The sequence below is a fragment of the Salvia hispanica genome, chromosome 5, assembly GCF_029641045.1.
Source record: "Salvia hispanica isolate PSC_SH4W2 chromosome 5, Shi_PSC_v1, whole genome shotgun sequence".
In the NCBI taxonomy this organism is placed as follows: domain Eukaryota; kingdom Viridiplantae; phylum Streptophyta; class Magnoliopsida; order Lamiales; family Lamiaceae; genus Salvia; species Salvia hispanica.
The window spans coordinates 2,338,816-2,357,293 of record NC_142696.1 but is presented as its reverse complement, the minus strand read 5'-3'; the positions used below and the strand labels follow the sequence as shown (position 1 = coordinate 2,357,293).

At 34.4% G+C, this 18,478-nt stretch overlaps 2 protein-coding genes across 2 annotated transcripts; both read left to right on the top strand.

The window, feature by feature from the left end:
* The first annotated feature begins 3,729 nt into the window (after window positions 1-3,729).
* On the top strand, window positions 3,730-7,243 carry LOC125197942 (Pentatricopeptide repeat (PPR) superfamily protein). Its single transcript, XM_089057873.1, has 4 exons — window positions 3,730-3,775; window positions 4,591-4,961; window positions 5,923-6,329; window positions 6,403-7,243. Exons 2-4 carry the CDS (start codon window positions 4,593-4,595, stop codon window positions 7,079-7,081), a joined length of 1,455 nt encoding a protein of 484 aa, XP_088913999.1. The 5' UTR covers window positions 3,730-3,775; window positions 4,591-4,592; the 3' UTR covers window positions 7,082-7,243.
* An 8,470-nt stretch (window positions 7,244-15,713) lies between these two features.
* Window positions 15,714-17,919, top strand: LOC125187572 (transcription factor bHLH62-like). The gene is made up of 8 exons (XM_048084191.2): window positions 15,714-16,339; window positions 16,493-16,660; window positions 16,730-16,795; window positions 16,880-16,948; window positions 17,060-17,131; window positions 17,215-17,364; window positions 17,443-17,506; window positions 17,606-17,919. The coding sequence occupies exons 1-8, from the start codon at window positions 15,911-15,913 to the stop codon at window positions 17,641-17,643; spliced, it is 1,056 nt and encodes a 351-aa protein (XP_047940148.1). The 5' UTR covers window positions 15,714-15,910; the 3' UTR covers window positions 17,644-17,919.
* The last annotated feature ends 559 nt before the right edge of the window (window positions 17,920-18,478 follow it).

Sequence of the window (18,478 nt, the reverse complement as noted above, 5' to 3'; positions counted from 1 at the left end):
TCAACTCTTGAGAAAATGGCTGGTTGATGTTGAAATTGTAATTTATAATCCGTGTAATGAAAATGCAATGTTTTTTAGACTACAGCAGATGCACACCATATTTTTGGAATGAATTTCGTTGGCTGTCACTAATAAGCTACTTTGGTTGTTTTTAACTCTTTAGGTACTATTGGCACATGCACATTCATTTACACTCAATCAGAATTACTAACATTTTTAGTGTGAAATGGTTTTGAACATTTGTAGACTGTAGTGGTCATGGACCTATGGTTTTCTGAAAAACAATGGGCGGTGCAAATTGTACTATTTGCTTAATAAAAACACACACAACGTAAATTAATTTACTAAACTACCTATTTCATGAATTGATTAATGAAAATGGAAATTGTACTCTTTGCTTGGAAATTATTTTTGTTTTTTATATAATCCATTTATTAAATCGATATCATATGACCGTGGTAGCACAAGATTATATGAATTAATTAAATCCAAACGCTCATATATATTTTTTAAATGCACTCTGGCCTGCGATTTTAATGGAATATTAAAATTCAAATTCTTGGTAAATAAGTAAAGTCGATGAAGCCAACAAATTGACTAGGTAGGATCGGAGCTTCAAAATATAAAAAGAACAAAGATCCAACAAAAACATACTACTATAAAAGCTGGCCATTAAAAAAGAGGCACAACAAAATCATATATAATTCTTGTGGGTTGAAAATCAAATATAAGTAGGGAGTATATAAGTTACGTAGAAAAACAAAGAAGTGATATAGAATATTTTGTTGTTGTATGCACAACAAATTCAATGACGTATAAAGTGTAACGATTTGAATTTTCACATTTAATTTGTCTGTTAATAGCCAAAATGCCAAATCATCAGTACTCATCAAACAATATTAAAACTAAGGATATCTTGAACTTTTTTACTTAAAGAAGGAACCTGTCACATGTGTAAACTATGATTTTAGAAGGCGGCGATATCACATCTCTTGAATTTTCATTGTAATTTCAAAGTAAGGGTATCCAATTTTCTCTGATTTTTACATAACTACTAATTTATGACTAATACTATACTTCTTATTTCATGGCATTGTATTGTTATTAGAGCATCCCCAATGGTCTAGACTAGTGTCCGGATGACTAGTAGTTGTTAGTTGCCACATCAGCATTTTTTAGTCCGAATGGTCCTCGTGCGGTGGGATTTTTTTAGTCCGGATAATCCTCGTGCAGTGGTTCGGATTAGTGTCCGCCCTATCAATTTTTATTAATTTTTTTAATTTTCACATATTATAGATAGTAAAAAGAAATAAAAGACATACAATTTCAATGACGACTACGTGCCCGAACTTTTTCGACCATGTCGGACATGAGTGCATGATGGACTTGTTGGTTGCGCATGTTCTCCGCTCCCGTAATCTCTCATTGACTCCATACGGTAAACCTCGAGTGACCGGCGGGGTTGCACGACCGGTCATGAGCTACGTCATGCTCTTGGCGGACGTATGTCCGGCGGTGGGTGGGCCTCGGGACCTGCTCTTTAGCCTGCTCTTGCATTGCACAAATACCAATGAGAATCTAGTCCGCTAAAGTAATCATCATCCGCTCCGTAGCCCGATTTGGGTCCTCGCAGGGAATCCTTTTGGAAGAGTGAGTGAGTGACATTTGAACAAAAAATATATATAAAAAAAAGAGAAAATGCGTTGCTAGTCCTTGTCCGTGGGCCTAAAATGGGCGGACAAGGCACCGAACAATTAGTCGGGCGACGCATCGTCTGTGGTTGAACTTTCGTTCGACCCGTTCGTCCGTGACGTCGTTCGTCGACTTGCAGTGGTCAGAGGAGCGCGAGGACACGAGGAGGCCTCGTCCGGACGAATTTCTCACCATTGCAGATGCTCTTATTATTCACAATTATTTTATCTATTTATACTTGGCTAGTTCCCCCAAAAGATTAAAATTTGATCATCATTTTCTTCTTAGATTGATGGGGTATTAGTTGTAATTAAATTTGAACGCCGCGCACTGCTTTAGACATATTCATCAACAACGAACTATCAAATAAAGATTAGCTTAATATTAACATAATTATCATTATTATTATTGCCATTATTTTAAGGAATCAGATAATAAATTATTTTGTGGCAATAAAAAATAGAGTAAAGGCCAAAACTGGTCCTGGACATATGGTCATTTTATGATTTTGGTCCTAAACTTTATCTTTTTGATTTTTTGGTCCTGCACATATGGAAATTTGATCATTTTAATCATCCGTCAATATTTCCGTTAAAAACTAACGGTCAACGAGTTTAATTCCGATTTTGACCGAATTAGATTTTTAATTCTAATTTTTTACTCCCTAATCAATTCTCTAATTTGAAGAAACCCAATTAGCAAAATGCACTTTTGGAGAAAACCCAATTAGTCCGCCCTCTTCTCACCGTCGCCAGCGAGCGCAAGCCACCCTCCTTCTCCATCTCACTCTCTTCTTTCTCTCTCGCAGTCTCCGTCACCCACGCAGCTGCCGTCCGCCGTTGCTGCCACTGATTCTCCGTCGCCGCCGAGTTTGGTACGAGCAGCTGCGGTCAGCCACGATCATCCGGCGCTGCCGCTGCTGTGCGGTCGCGATGTAGACTGAAGCCGCCGCTGTCGTCGCGGTCAGCCCCTGCTCCCCCTCGCTGCTCGCCCTCGCCGCCACTGCCGGACACGCACAGGCAGCGGCGTCGCCTTCTTGTGTGGTGAAGAATCTGCCTTTGATAATCTGAACTTCTGCCCACTCTCTTGAGGGAATGTGTAACGTGAAAGTAATAGATAATTGCTAGGGTTCGCTGAAACTGATTTGGTTCCTAATTTTCAGGTAGTGCAGATCATGGCCTCAGTGATTTTGTGGAAAGGAAAATCTTGTGTTGGCCGTTTAATTCTCATGGAATAATTGGATTTCTCCAAAAGTGCTATATTTGCTATGATATGTGTGAGGTGATGTTGATAAAAATGTTTTGGTCAGAATCTGAGCAGGAAAATGACGGCGAGGAGGAGTGATTTGGCGGCGGGGGCGCTGGGACTTTCTAGTGTGAGAATCTAAGCCGAAAACAGAGGCAAAGATAGAGAAGGAGAGGGTGAGGAAGAATGTGAGGAGAGAGACGAGGAAGGAGAAGGGGAAGATGGAGAAGGAGGGAGGGGAGGTGTGGAGGAATGGGAAGATGGAGTAGAGCGAGCGGAGGGAGGTGGCGGCAGAGGGTCAAGAAATGGGGCTAATTTAGTAAAATAATTAGAGAATTAATTAGGGAGTAAAAATCAGAATTAAAAATCTAATTTAATTAAAATCAGGATTAAATCCGTTGACCGTTAGTTTTTAACGGAAATGTTGATGGGAGGACCAAAATGATCCAATTCCCATATGTTCAGGACCACAAAATTCAAAAGATAATGTTTAAGACCAAAAACGTAAAATGATCATATGTTTAGTACCAATTTTGGCCTTTACTCCAAAAAATACATACCTCCGATATTGGCCAAATGAAATCAACGTGTAAATAAATTAATTTCTTACTAATATATGTCACTCTTTCCTGACGTGAGCATCTCTCTCACTTTACGCATATTTAGTGTTGCATATTTCGATTTAGATATTTAATATTATTTTAATACATTAAAAATTTTAATTTTATAAAAATCAAATTCTATAATTTAAAATAAATTAATATTAGAACAAATTAAATATGCATCAAAATTTCCTTAGTTGGCAATTTGCGTCGTCTTCTTCACTCAATTTCAGCTGGTAAATCTGCTCAATCCGTATGAATTTGAATTATGCTCACCTCTTCCACTCTACTCTTGTTATTTGAATCAGACTTTTCCTTTTTGAATTAGGCTTTTTCATGTTGCTATAGTTTGAAACAGGGGTTTTTATCTTGTTGTAGCATTTGTTTTTTTTTTTTTTTTCTTTTGTGATATTGTCTATTGAGGCTGCGACGTTGGAATTAGATGTTGGTAAGGGATTCGAGAAAATACCCGATGATTGCACTCCTTCCGATTGTAGCTATTGTTTGAATATTAATCGAGTTTCACTCCTTCCGATTGTTGGTGTTGCTGTGGAATTCAGAAATTTTGAGTTTCACTCCTTTCGATTATTGTTCTAGCTAATTAGATTTAGGAATTTAAAAATTTTGAGTTTCGCTCCTTTCGATTGTTGTTGTTGCTAATTAGAATTTGGAATTCAGAAATTTTGAGTTTCACTCCTTTCAATTCTTGTTGTTGCCAAGTAGAATTTGGAATTCAGAAATTTTGAGTTTCACTCCTTTCAATTGTTGTTGTTGCTAATTAGAATTTGGAATTCAGAAATTTTGAGTTTCACTCCTTTCAATTTTTGTTGTTGCTAATTAGAATTTGGAATTCAGAAATTTTGGGTTTCACTCCTTTCAATTGTTGTTGTTGATAATTAGAATTTGGAATTTAGAAATTTTGAGTTTCACTCCTTCCAATTATTGTTGTAGCTAATTAGAATTAGGAAATTAGAAATTTTGAGTTTTACTCCTTTCGATTGTTGTTGTTGCTGATTAGAATTTGGAATTCTGAATTTTTGAGTTTCATCAGCCATGGCGTCTCTCCCGGGCCCCACCAATCCCTTCCCGCCGTCGTTCAGCCGGCCGAACCATGCCCGATCCCGGATCAGTATCAGCATGAAACCCGACCCGCAGCCGTCAAATGCTGGTGGAAACATGGTCACTACGGCTGAGAGGAGATTGGGGCAAGCCAAGATGAAGGAGGTGGAAAATCGAGAGAGGAAGGAGGAAACCAACAGGAAGATAGCGTCGAAAAAGGCCATTTCGATTATTCTCAGGAGAGAAGCTACGAAAGCGGTGATCGAGAAGAAGAAGGGGGGATCCAAGAGGCTGTTGCCGAAATCTGTTCTCGATGCCCTTCATGAGAGGATCACTGCTTTGCGTTGGGAGTCTGCTCTCAAGGTCTGTTGTGTGATTTCAGAACTCAACGTTGTTTGATTTCGATTTTGGTTTTGTTGTTTGGCATTAAAGTATCTACCTTTTCGTTTGTTTCATGGTTTTTGAAGATTTATTGGTGAAGAATTAGTGAATTGGAGATAGGAAAGTTTTGAATGTAGTTTTCTTTGGTGTGAAATATGGATTCTGGTGATTCAACAATCGAAGTGATACAAATGGCTAGAGCTTAGCTAGTTTGGATGCAGTTGGTGTGAAACAGAGTGTGATTCAAGAATGTATGTAGTACTATTTCAGTGTGGATGGAAGTGTTTCGGCTGGATAGAGTGCCGTTTGCATTGCATTCGGGTTGCCTTTGGTGGGAAATACTGCAATCGTATTATGGATGTTTTTTTCCTGATTTCAGAACTGCCCTTGATTTGATTTCGATTCTAGGCTTGTTCTTTGGCGTAAAGTCTCTACATTTTTGTTTGATTCATGCTGTTGAAGAGTTTTTAGTGAAGAATTGATGAATTGTGCTAACTTGAATGTTATATGGCGGGTGCGATTTGTTTCTTCATTATCTGTTTTGTGGTAGTGTGTGTCAGATATCGAGTGTGGACAATAGGAGATAGAAGAGTTTTCTTTGGTGTGAAATATTGATTCCGATGATTCAAGAAATGAGTGATATAAATGGCTTGCGGCAGGATATGTGTGTCATATTTGAGATATTGTAGTATTTGAGTTTGAAACTGTGAGAGATTGAAGTGTTTCAGCTGGATAGAGTGTTGTATGTATTGCATTCGGGTCGCCTTAGGTGGGAAATACTGCAATCTGATGATGTTTGTTAGTTTGAAGTGTGATTCGAGAATTGAGTGAAGAAGTGAGCTGGGACGGTCTGTGAGGTGTTAAGAGTGATTCATTTACCTCGAGTCATTCATGAATTTGAGGACGAGAAATTTGATTGATCTGACTCTTCGTGATGTTTCAGGTTTTTGAACTCCTGCGCGAGCAAGTCTGGTACAAGCCGTACGCTGGTATATATGTGAAGCTCATCACCATGCTCGGAAAATGTAAGCAACCCGAGATAGCTCATACCTTGTTTCAGGCAATGATTGATGAAGGGTGTGTGGCGGACCGAGAAGCTTACACTGCTCTTATGTCTGCCTACAGCCGGAGTGGCCTTTTCGATAGAGCGTATTCCATTCTCGAGCAGATGAAGAAGATCCCCGACTGTCAACCCGATGTGTACACGTACTCCATCCTCATAAAGTCTTGCCTGCACGTTTATGACTTTGACGCAGTTAACTCTCTCCTCTCGGAAATGGAAGTACACGGGATCAGACCATCCACGGTCACGTATAATACTCTCATCGATGCGTATGGAAAAGCAAAGAAGTAATTCTCTCTTCCCTTCTCTACATTTGGTCTGAGATGTGAAAACATCGTTTCAGTCGTTTGCTACTAACAGGTTCGTGGAGATGGAATCCGTGCTCGTGCAGATGCTCAGGCAGCCCCACTGCGAACCCGATGTCTGGACCATGAACTCGACGCTCAGGGCTTTCGGGGGCAGCGGGCAGATAGATATGATGGAGAAGTGCTACGAAAAGTTCCAGAAAGCCGGAATCGACCCCACCATCAAGACGTTCAACATCCTCCTCGACGCCTACGGCAAAACAGAGAACTACGAGAAGATGAGCGCCGTGATGCAGTACATGCAGCGGTACCACTACACGTGGACGCTCGTCACCTACAACATCGTCATAGATGCGTTCGGGAGAGGCGGCGACGTCAAGCAGATGGAGTTCTTGTTCCGGCTGATGCAGTCCGAGAGGATCAAGCCCAACTGCGTGACTCTGTGTTCGCTCGTGCGAGCCTATGGGAACGCAGGGAAGCTCGAAAAGATCGCGGCTGTTCTGCGCTTCGTCGAGAACTCCGACATCACCCTCGATACCGTTTTCTTCAACTGCTTGATCGACGCCTACGGCCTGATGGGATGCATCGCAGAGATGAAGGTGGTGCCCGAGATGATGAAGAGACGGGGCTGCAGACTCGATAAGGTCACGTATCGAACGATGATCAAGGCGTTCTCGATGAACGGGATGACGGGCCATGCCAAGGAGCTTCAGAAAGAGCTCCGTTCGATGTAGATGAGCGTTTACTTTGGATGATAGGATAGATTGATTTCAAAATGTAGTTTAGTACTCTCTCCGTCCCACAAAGATAGTCCTACTTTGATCCGGCACGAGTTTTAAGAAATGTAATGAAAAGTGAGTTGAAAAAGTTGGTGAGATGTGGGTCCTACTTTTAAAGTATTAGTTTTATAATAAAATGTGAGTAAGAATGAGTTGGTAGAATATGAGGTCCATTATCAAAAATGGTAAAAGTGAAATATGGTAAAAGTGAAATGGGACAAATTTTGTGGGACGGAAATGAAAAAATGGGACAATCTTTATGGGACGGAGTGAGTATCATATTTTGGTGGATTGTATATAAATTGAGCTACATATTTAAATTTTCAATATGGTAAATTATCACCCCCCTTGACATGTCAAATTAGTCGATGGTCACATTTTTCGTAATATTGTTAAATTTTGTCAAGATATTGACTAATCATTCATTATCATAGTAGCTGTTATTTTTCACAACAATTCATTAAAAATCAAATAAAAATTAAGCCCAAGTTCAGATTTTGAAGATCCGGCCCAATCTGTGTCACAGAGATCTGACCCAAATAGGCAGATCTTGCCCGAACCCGAATTGCAAAGATCCGGCCCAGTTACTTATTATAGAATCGTCTCAATTAATTAATTGCTTTAAAGTCGACGACGCTCATTATATGTATTAAACGTTTTTAAGTAATCAAACATATATTCCACATAGTATGCTTTGTCTACTACATCAAACATAATTTCCCCAACTCTGAGACGATGAGACAATTGAAAAAAAATGCCAAATTTATACTAATATAATCACAATTAAGTTACGCAATCGACGACAAAATGACAAATTTTTCCCAAAATTTATCCAAAAAAGTAATATTTTTTTGTGTTTTTAGAAATTTTATTTTATTCCACTGCTTTCTGATTTTAGAAATTTCCTCTAAGACGAAGAAATAAAAGTGGAGGAATTCGTATCCATTTTTTACGTCTTTGAATTTCTCCATATTGTTTGTTTTAGATGATAAGTTAAATTTACATAATACGTAGTATATTATAATAATTCCTACTCATTAAGTTCACAAAAATACGCAGTAAACTAATTTACTTTATGTTATATATGGAGGGATGCGTTAAAATGACAATACCACTTAAAATAACATCATACCACCATTTTTAGTCAATTATTTGTACACGTGGACGAATAATAAGCTGTCATATGGCAATATACAACACTGTATATAACAATTTTTTCTATAAATTGCTGCGTAGCGTTTATAATATTATTATGTAGCATTTATAATATTGCTGGATATGTGGTGTCACAGTGTCACTTTAACTTTAAGAGGTGTTGTCGTTTTAACGCAAACCTATATGGAATATAAATTAATTTTTTTGTTAAACAACGGTTTATACTACACCGCCCCCGGTTTTCACAAAACAATCACCGACCATTGATTAAATTATTTCAATAATACACAAAATATAATAAGAAAGAAATAATAGAGTGGTGATAATAATTACTTTATGCAACAATTATGCTTTTCTTTTTCGCATTAAAATAAACTCGCCAGCTCAGCATTAAGCTAAAAACACCCGATTTTGGGGGTTAATTACTAATTAGTGTCTAAGATTACCTAATTAAACTAGCTTGCTTTCGTGATTAATATAAGATAATTTGTCGGGAATTTTAAACAACTTTAGTACTTTCTCATTATTATATTAATATAATAGTATGATCATGTATATAAAGACACGACACTGTCACACTTATTAATTTAAATGAAACTTAGGACGCCAATTATGTTATTTTATTTATGGAATAATAATTTTTTGTCTTCTGTTGTCACGATTCCAGCTTCTATTTTTCTATGCAAAATACAAAAGAAAAGAGTTAGCTTTTATATATTTTGCCACCACTTTTGGATTATTCATTAAAAATAAATCTGTTTTCTCAATTATAATCTCACCCTAATAATTTGCATCCATTTTCTAATTTATGAATTTCACTCTCATCTTACTAATGTGTATCAATTTATTCTTTCAATTTTAGAAATTCACTCACTCCGTCACTTAAAACTATAGTTTTGTCTTAATGTGACATAGGCAAAGGGAACATTGATGATTTATTTAAGATTTATAACTCCATCTCAAGTTGACAAACTGCAAAAATGTTTGGCTTGTTATTTAAGTCACTTTCATTGTCCGGTTTATTTATAATAATTTTAGTATAATTAAACCATCTTGTCTTGAGTAAAAAAACATATACCCTAAATATTTTGATTTTATACAAACAATACCGAATTATCATGTAAAATGGTGTCATTTATAGCACTTTTATGGATTTATCGCCCCCATATTGGTAATTGACCTTTTTTGAATTGTTTTAATAATAATCATTTTTAAATTTGTAGCAAAATGCACACACACGACGTTACTTTGGTACAAAATATAGTAGAAAAGGGTGTTACTAATGTCATGATTTAAAAGATTTTATAAAACACATTAAAAGAGTAGAATAATTTTATTTAATACTTCATTCGTCCCGCTTTAGCAGTCCTATTGACTTTTCTGTACTCTTTTTGTAAAAATGATAAAAAAAATAGTTATAGTGAAGAAATGACAAAGTAAAAGAGACAATAACGTAGATAAGACTCTTCTCTTTATTATTTTCTCTCTTAATTTATCATTTCTTCTCTTTATTTATTTTTTTATCATTTTTACAAAAAGATGACAGAAAAGTTAATGAAACTGCTAAAACGGAACGGAGGGAGTACATTGAAAAAATAAAATAAAATTGAATGTGCCGGTGCCCTGTCAGCAATGCAAAGTAGATATATGCACTTAGCTAATTTCAATCACCATTAATACTTATTATTGGTTACATTTTGACCAATGGCATCCATATTTAATATACCCATCGAAGCTTTATACATTTTTAAATGATTAAATCCTACATTAAATATCACTTTTCATACACACATGTGTGTACAAATTAATATCTATATTCATATATTGTTATTAAATGCTAAAAAAAAGTTTATTTATCATTCCCAACTTGTATGATTTTACACAAAACAATCAACACGTCTATATACATATTATTTCCTTCATCAAATATTCATTTTATTTTATTTTTCATCCAATAATACCGTATGTATCTATGAAATTATGGGTTAGCTAGGTTTTAAGGTTATGATATAGTAGTATAGTCAATAACGCGAAATTCATGATAAATATGGGTCAATTTAATTCACGAGGTCGGCAAATATTAATTGTTGATGTATCATAAATCCAAAAGTGCATATGTGTTTAAATAAATATTATTGGATAATACTATAGAGTTTGCACTTTGCAGAGAGCAATTTAATGCACCATGCCGGGTCAGACATGCAAACTCCAATTTTGAATTTATCTGTCACATTTTATAATTTTATTTATTTTTTCTTCAGTATGTTTATTTTTCAGCCCATAATAACTGAATTACACTGGTGCGTATGGGTATATTAAATATTATAAAATAAGAAATTTAGTTAAATGTAATAGAAAAAGTCAATTTTGATCTTAAACATATGACGAAAATACAAATTTAATCTAAAATATCCATTTTTTGAAAAATAGGTCTATAATAAATGTAAATGTCGCCGAAGTAGTCCTTTATTTTACGATCCTGTCAAAAGGATCAACCCTAATTGCACAGTGGCATGACCATCAGCTTTTTACTGATCCGTCAAAAAAGGACCACTCCGACAAGTCTTTTATTTGTTATGAACCTGTTTTCTAAAAAGTAAATAATTTAGACCAAATTCGTAGAACTAAAATTGATCTTTACTCTAAATTTTAATACTCATACTAGTATATACTAACACAATTTTAAAATTAGTTAGGAAAAACTATGAAGTGAAAATTATATACAATTTACACCACAAACTTTGATTTGCATGAAATTATACTCCGATGTGACAGTCAAAATTTGAGAAAGACATGATGTAAATCAAAATATTACATGTAAACGACCTAGTAATATTTTGATGTAATAATTGAACAACTTCATCATTTTCTCAATCGATTTTTAAAGTCATTGACTGAACCAATATTTAGCCAAATTTCTATGACAATTGGCCAACGAAAGAAATTTAGAATTTCATCACATCACCAAGATTACTTGCAAAATTCATGCATACGAACTTATATAATTATGATACATTATCACTCTTCCATCTTTTTATAAAAGAACAATCTTGCATAATAATGATTGGACAAAAGAAATAAAAAGGCTTGGATCAATAATTTCTCTCTGACATATATCTTCAATTCACCCTCAAATAAATTGTCATGATTGTATATATGTGGCTAGGGATAATGAATCCGTGACAAATTGGAATATTATTAAACTAGCTACATAACTTATATTTATGTATTCCGAATGTAGTATATGGAGATAAATTAATTATCATGTATCCTTGTCAGTACATTACTTGAAAATCGAAATGTACATTTATGGATTTATAATTAATAGGACACCTACAAAACTACTGCGGATCTACGATAAAAAAAAAAACTCTGTAAATGTAGACACAGAAAATATCGTCGCTAATAACAGATGTCTAACTAATAACCGAAATGAATCACAATCTAATATCGATGGTATCTCTAATTATCATATTTAATGAAGTATTTCGGCTTTCATGACTTAACGAACCCCGACTCGACCCGAACCCGCGATTGCATATAATCCCAAATCAAAGCATATAAGTCGGTTTTTATTTTCTTGTTATTGGTGAAATGGGCCTAACATATTAATGTAGCACCTAAATTAAACTCTACCCACCTACCACCACCCCAACTTATCTAAAATTAGCATATCATATATAATTCACACATTATTTTCTTTTCTTTTCTTTTATATGACTATGAAAAATAACAATGATTCGTAACTGAATAAATTTATTTATGCAATTACTTGCAAGTTACACCAAAATAACCAAAACTAGATTCAATTTATAAAAATATTAAAAACTACTATTGATGAATTTTGATCACCGCACCGACGAAGCCACCGTAGAGTCAACAAGTTTTAGTTTGAATAAAATAAAAGCAAGATGTAAATAGTCACACATTTAATATAAAAATTTTACAAAAGAAAATTAACTAAGTAAATTTGTATTTCCCTTTAGGCATGGGAATCCGACCAAACCCGATTTAGCCGGATACAGGTTAGAATTTATTACAATCATTGACCTGCACAAACACGTTAACGTTTTTCTACTATGCCAAATAGTACTACTATTAAATAAATGTAAACATTTAAAATATTAAACAAGAAGTATGAGTAGTAAATAAATAATCGGCTAACACACTTTTCAACGATAAATTTATTAGATTATTTTACCCGCCACATTAGTCATTAAATGTTTTTATTTTTAAAAGTATATTAATTTAAATGAGAAATAAAAAAGTTGTGGTAGTATTTTGAATGAGAAAGTTAATGATCTTTTCTTATGCTCAAATACTATTATGAAGAGAGGATGATTTTGACTGAAATGAATTGGTAGCCATACAAATTTGGGACATTTAGCTAATTATATGAAAATTACTATAAAATTTTGTCAAATTCTAATTTATCTTGCAACTATCAGAATCTTAACAAAAATTCATGTAATTAGAAAATTTGTAATTGTCCACAATGATTTTTTGAACAAATTTGATGTTGAGTTAGCGCATGCTTATACAATTTTGATGATGTAGATGAATAGCAGCACAACCGTCTATTAATGTGACGATACTAAAAACTAAGCAACATCATTTTAAGCTTATTAAACGACTATTACTCAACTTCATCCCTTCATTTTCTTTCTCTAATCTACACATTCCATCATGTTGATGTCTATATACATTTTGGTTTTCAACTTAGCCTCAAGTTTTCCAAATTTAGCTAAACGAGATAACTGAAAATATTTTAATTTTATTTCGCGTCTAGTTTTTTAACCACCTTTGACTTTAACCTCAAGTGAGACAGCTTCTGTTGACTCCAATCATTGAGAAATATTAAAACAGAAACTGACCAATGAAATTAGTGGGCTGTGGCCGAATCAAAAGCTGCAAAAATTATGTGATTTTCGAGGCCCAAATTTCTGCAGGCCACCTTCTAATAAATTATAGAAATATCTATAAATTTATTTTAATAAATAAAATCTCGAACTTCGAAATCAAATTATTCTTTTTCTACTTAATTTCAACTTTGATCTTGCCTTTGGCTAAACAAGAATGTACATTAGTATTAAACTAAAAAATGATTCTTGATTTTTAACTACTCTTAATAACGTAAGCATGTCGTCAAACATGATATAATGGAACTTACTATTTGCTACATGTATTATCAAATAAGGTTAATTAAATGCTGCAAAATTTTCATCAATTTGCTAATTTAATTCTATTTGTAATGATCATAATCTTGAATCTTGATACTTGATAATAGTATTTTTTTTTATACGAAAAGGATTGAGCTACTTTTTCCAACAATTCATATAAATGTAAAAATTAGGTCATTTTCAAATGACACAATTACATTTCTATATACATATATAAGATTCTACAAAATCCATAAAGTAGAATTTTAATATCATGACAAAAGTCTCACAAACTGTTTGTTTTCTTCTTTTTTCTTTTTTCTAAATTATGTTTACCATCTATTTGCGTTATTAATTTTTGTAAAAAATATTTTATTCAAATTGCAGCTACCTATTTTGACACCCTGCCTCTGCATGATCCCAAACTAGATGGTAGTGTTTTATAATCAACAAAGTTACAAATTTTCCCAAATAGTCAAAAAATTATTTCTCCATCTTTTCCCTTAAAAGTTTTCACTTCATTCTTTAACTTTATTTTGTAATATGACACATCACAAATAAATTTAACCTTTTTCATCAACAAAGTTACAAAAGCAATCTTTGGGAAAGAGACCCTTTTAGAAATAAAATCACTAAAGTGTCAAATGTGCATATTATTTTTAAACCAACAAACTATAATAAAATAAAAGGTAGAAGTAGCACCCACAAATAGTGAAAGTATCAAAACGCAACATTCGTGATCCCTATGCCACCAAGTTAGAAGCAATGCGTTTAAGAAAAATAAGATTACCAAAAAATTAATTGAAATCTTTCTCTTAATTTCCAATTAATATGTTCCAAATCATCTTTAAAAAAGTGGTAATTTCAAGAAAGTGTGGAAAGTTTGGTGGTTTGACGTTGAAGGCCCGGCATTTAACCTTTCCTAGTTCTTCCACCGCTTTTAACGCCTGCAATGTTCACTCAAATTTCTAAATAAAAATAAACAAACTTATATAGTTTTTGAAAGTTAAGAGTACATATAAAACTTTTCCTAATCCACCTATTTTTCTTACTCCCTAGTGAGTATTCTATTTTAAAAGTTGAGAATATATATAAAACTTTTCCTAATCCACCTACTACTCACTCCATTCCATCTCAAGTGATTGACCGCATTTCGACACATGTGAGGAAATGATAATAAATATTTTAAGTGGAGAAAAAGTAAAGTAAGTACGGGAATAATATAAATACAATTCTCTTTAATATTATTCTCCTTTTTACTTTACTTTCTCTCCACTTTAATTGTTTCTTAGTATCATCTTCACAAAACAACGGCAAAAAAGAAATCAATTGCTTAAATTGGGACGGAGAGAGTATTATTTTCATGATTTGATAATTTTCTGTATGTACGTGTTTGTCATGGTAATGAATAAGGTTGCAAAGCCAAACCATATCAACATTCAGAATAAAATCATTTTCAAAAGACTTTAAGTCTAATTGGGAGTTCGAAAAGAATTGTCACTTCTCATGCCTAAGCACGTGTAGTAGATATCGGTGCTTAGATTTCTCTTTCTCACTAGAAAAGATGAATGATGAGTGAATCTATATAAGAGTTTAAATCGATTATAAGAATCAATGAAGAGACATAATCACACTCGAGCTAGTTGGACCTTGTATGTTTCCCTCTCATCCTCGATGGGTTTGATCTAGTTGTTTTTTGCTTGCTATCTTTGCTTTGTTGATCTTTGATTATCAGTTTCTTGTCCATCTCTGGCTATGAATTTTGATTTCTAACTCATGCAAATCATATGCTTTTATTGTGCCTCTTTCTTTATATATGATGGAGTCAACGGTTGATTATCTGTCGTGTTGTTAGTAGATTGTTGTATTAATTTTTGTTGGATTTTATTCTTGAACTTTATAATTGTCTTTGCTTATTAATCTTTTGGTACGAACGACTTTACTTATTTGTGTACTAAAAATTAGTGATTGTAATTTGATAATTAAAAACACATAAAAATAAGGACAAGTATATGATATGGAGTATATATAAAAGGGAGGGACATAGAGTGAAAATATCTTATATACAACTAGTATCCAAGACTTGACTACTATTCAATCTAATTAATACTATTACTATATATATTCACTCGTATAAATATAAATACATAAAATTCTTTTTTATGAGCTTGGTTTGTTTGTGCGTGTGTATATATGTGTTTTTCCATTATAATATAGAAAAGGTCAAAATAAGTATTTTCCATTTCTTCTATATAACTTCATCACCACCCTCCTTTCCCCTTCCCCTCCCCCTCAACCTTCCTCTTCCTTCCCAATCTCTCTCCCCACATACATAGTCTTTCAACAAGAAGAACATCAAGACTCCACATTCCTAAAGACCAAAAAAACTCAATCTTGGCCACCATTTTTTCCATTTGGGAATCAAAAAGATTACATTTTTAATTCTTGGGCTCAAAAAAATCTTGAAAAAATGGACAAAGACTACTTGATGAGCTCAGGCATCCCACCACCCCAACCACTCCACTTCGAAACCCCAATGCCAAATCCATGGAGCTCCGATCAATCCTTCTTCAACCCCAATTCCTCCCTAATCCACCAATTCCCTCATTTTGACTCATCTTGGACCTCAATTCCCTCCTCCACCGCCGCCGCCGCCGTCGCCCCGCCGCCCCTCGCCGCCGATCCGGGCTTCGCGGAGCGCGCCGCGAAATTCTCCCGCTTCGGCAGCCGCAGCCTCAACGGCCGCTCCTCGCCGCCGCCGCTGAAAAATTCCGGCGAACTCCCCGGCTCCGGCGGAGAATCCTCCGTCTCCGATCAGATTCCGGCGAAGGTGAATTCCCGGAAAAGAAAGGGGATTTCCAGAGGCAAGAGCAAAGAAGACAGATCGAATTCGGCAAAGGTTCGAATTCAACTCTCATTTTATCAATCAATCAATCAAATTCAAAGAATGAAAGACTCAAAGATTCAATTTTTTTGCCGAATTCAACTCTCATTTATCAATCAATCAATCAAATTCAAAGAATCAAAGCTTCAAAGATTCAATTTTTTGTAGGAAGCCGCCGACGACGGGAGCTCAAAGCGATCGAAGCAATCGGAAAACTGCGAAAACGAGGAAGAATGTAATAAATCCGACCAAAAGCCGCCGGAGCCGCCGAAGGATTACATTCATGTCCGAGCCAGAAGAGGCCAAGCCACTGACAGCCATAGCTTAGCAGAAAGGGTAAAAAAAAACACCTTTTTTCTTGTTTTTTTACATGATTTTGAAATTTAACTCAGTCTGATTTATCAGGTTAGGAGAGAGAAAATTAGTGAGAGAATGAAGCTGCTTCAAGATCTGGTACCAGGTTGCAATAAGGTTTGTACAAATTAAATTCAGATTTTGAGAAATTAAAAAAAGGGTTGATTAAAGATGTCATTTTGTGTAATGGGATTTTTTCAGGTGACCGGAAAAGCACTAATGCTTGATGAAATCATAAATTACGTCCAATCACTTCAGAGACAAGTCGAGGTGAAAAATAAATTGACCTCAAGTTATTACCAATCTTAAAATTGAAAAGCTGTCGGTGTCAGAGAGATTAATTCTTGGCTAATTTTGTGTTTCTTTAATGTTTCTCAACAGTTCTTGTCAATGAAGTTGGCATCAGTGAATCCAGACCTCGATTTCAACATGGAAAACCTTCTCTCCAAAGATGTAATTTTTCTCATTTTCTCTCTCTTAATTGAACACCCAATTGTGGGAGAAATGATTTGATGGGTCCAATTTCGATTCCACAGATGTACCAGCATCAACAAATGTACCCTTTGGATTCCTCAATCTACCATAACCAGAATGTACAACACCAACAGCTGCAAGGTACAAGCATCTCAAGCGTGGAGCCTCTCCCTAGCATTGGACTAGATGGATTCTCTGAAAATTTACCCCAGGTAAAAAAGATTCTTCATTTCAAATTTTGGGATTAAAAAAAGTTACCACATTTATGAATGTAATTATGTTTGATGCAGTTTCCAGCCTTCACTGAAGATGATCTGCACAGCATTGTCCAAATGGGATTTCTCCAGAATTCTGGTAATTAATTAATTGTGGCAGTAAAAAAAATATTTACTATGTTGAAAAATGATGGCAAAAGGCAAAATTTTAATGTAATTTTTTTTACTTATTTTGCAGTTCAAAATCAAACATCAAATATGAAAGTGGAGCTATGACAGCTCACGATTCCAGCAGGAAGAAAAAAGGCTGTGCTGTAGATAAACTGAGATGAATTTTTAATCAATTTTTACAACCAATCCAAGAATCTTTTCTCTTTTTTGAGGGGTTTTTGTTATTATTTACAAAATTATGTAATTCTATTTCATTTCCAGAGTAATGATGTAGTAATATATAGGATGTAATTAATTATTAATGATTATAGTTTCCGGGAAAATAAGAAATTCACAGCTCTTGCACTTTTTTCTTTTCTCAATTGACTTTTGTTAATTTTATTGTGCTTTGTGTTTCAATCAATCTTGTACTTTTAATTATGTTTTATTGTCAAATTGTGCAGTAATCAAATCAAAAAAAAAATTCTGGTGGTTATGATTGTTACTTATGTTGTAACCAGCTGTCAGGAAGGGAACACTTTTATTAATTTATCTATTTATCATATTTCAAAGTCTTAAAATCAATAATAATGGTTCCAATTAATCTTTGGCTGTAATCAGTTATAATAAAATCAGGCACATTTCTAGGAAGAGGGCCCTGCAATTTTCTACAGGTTAACCATAAACTTTAGAAGCTTCCCAATCCAACAAATAATTAAATAAATATATTTCCCACAATTATCAATATTTGTTTGTCTAATTTTTTAAAAATTTATGTTCAATGAATTTACTTAGTGGAGAGAGAGGGAGAGAGAATCCCAGGTTGGCAAATGGTGAGATTCTGACTAAACCCAATGAATGAGGCACTAAAAGAAATTTGGATGATGAATAGTAATAAAATAGTGATGTTTACATTAAAAAATGAAGGAAAAGGAGGAAAAGGTTAAGTAGTGGTAGTTCA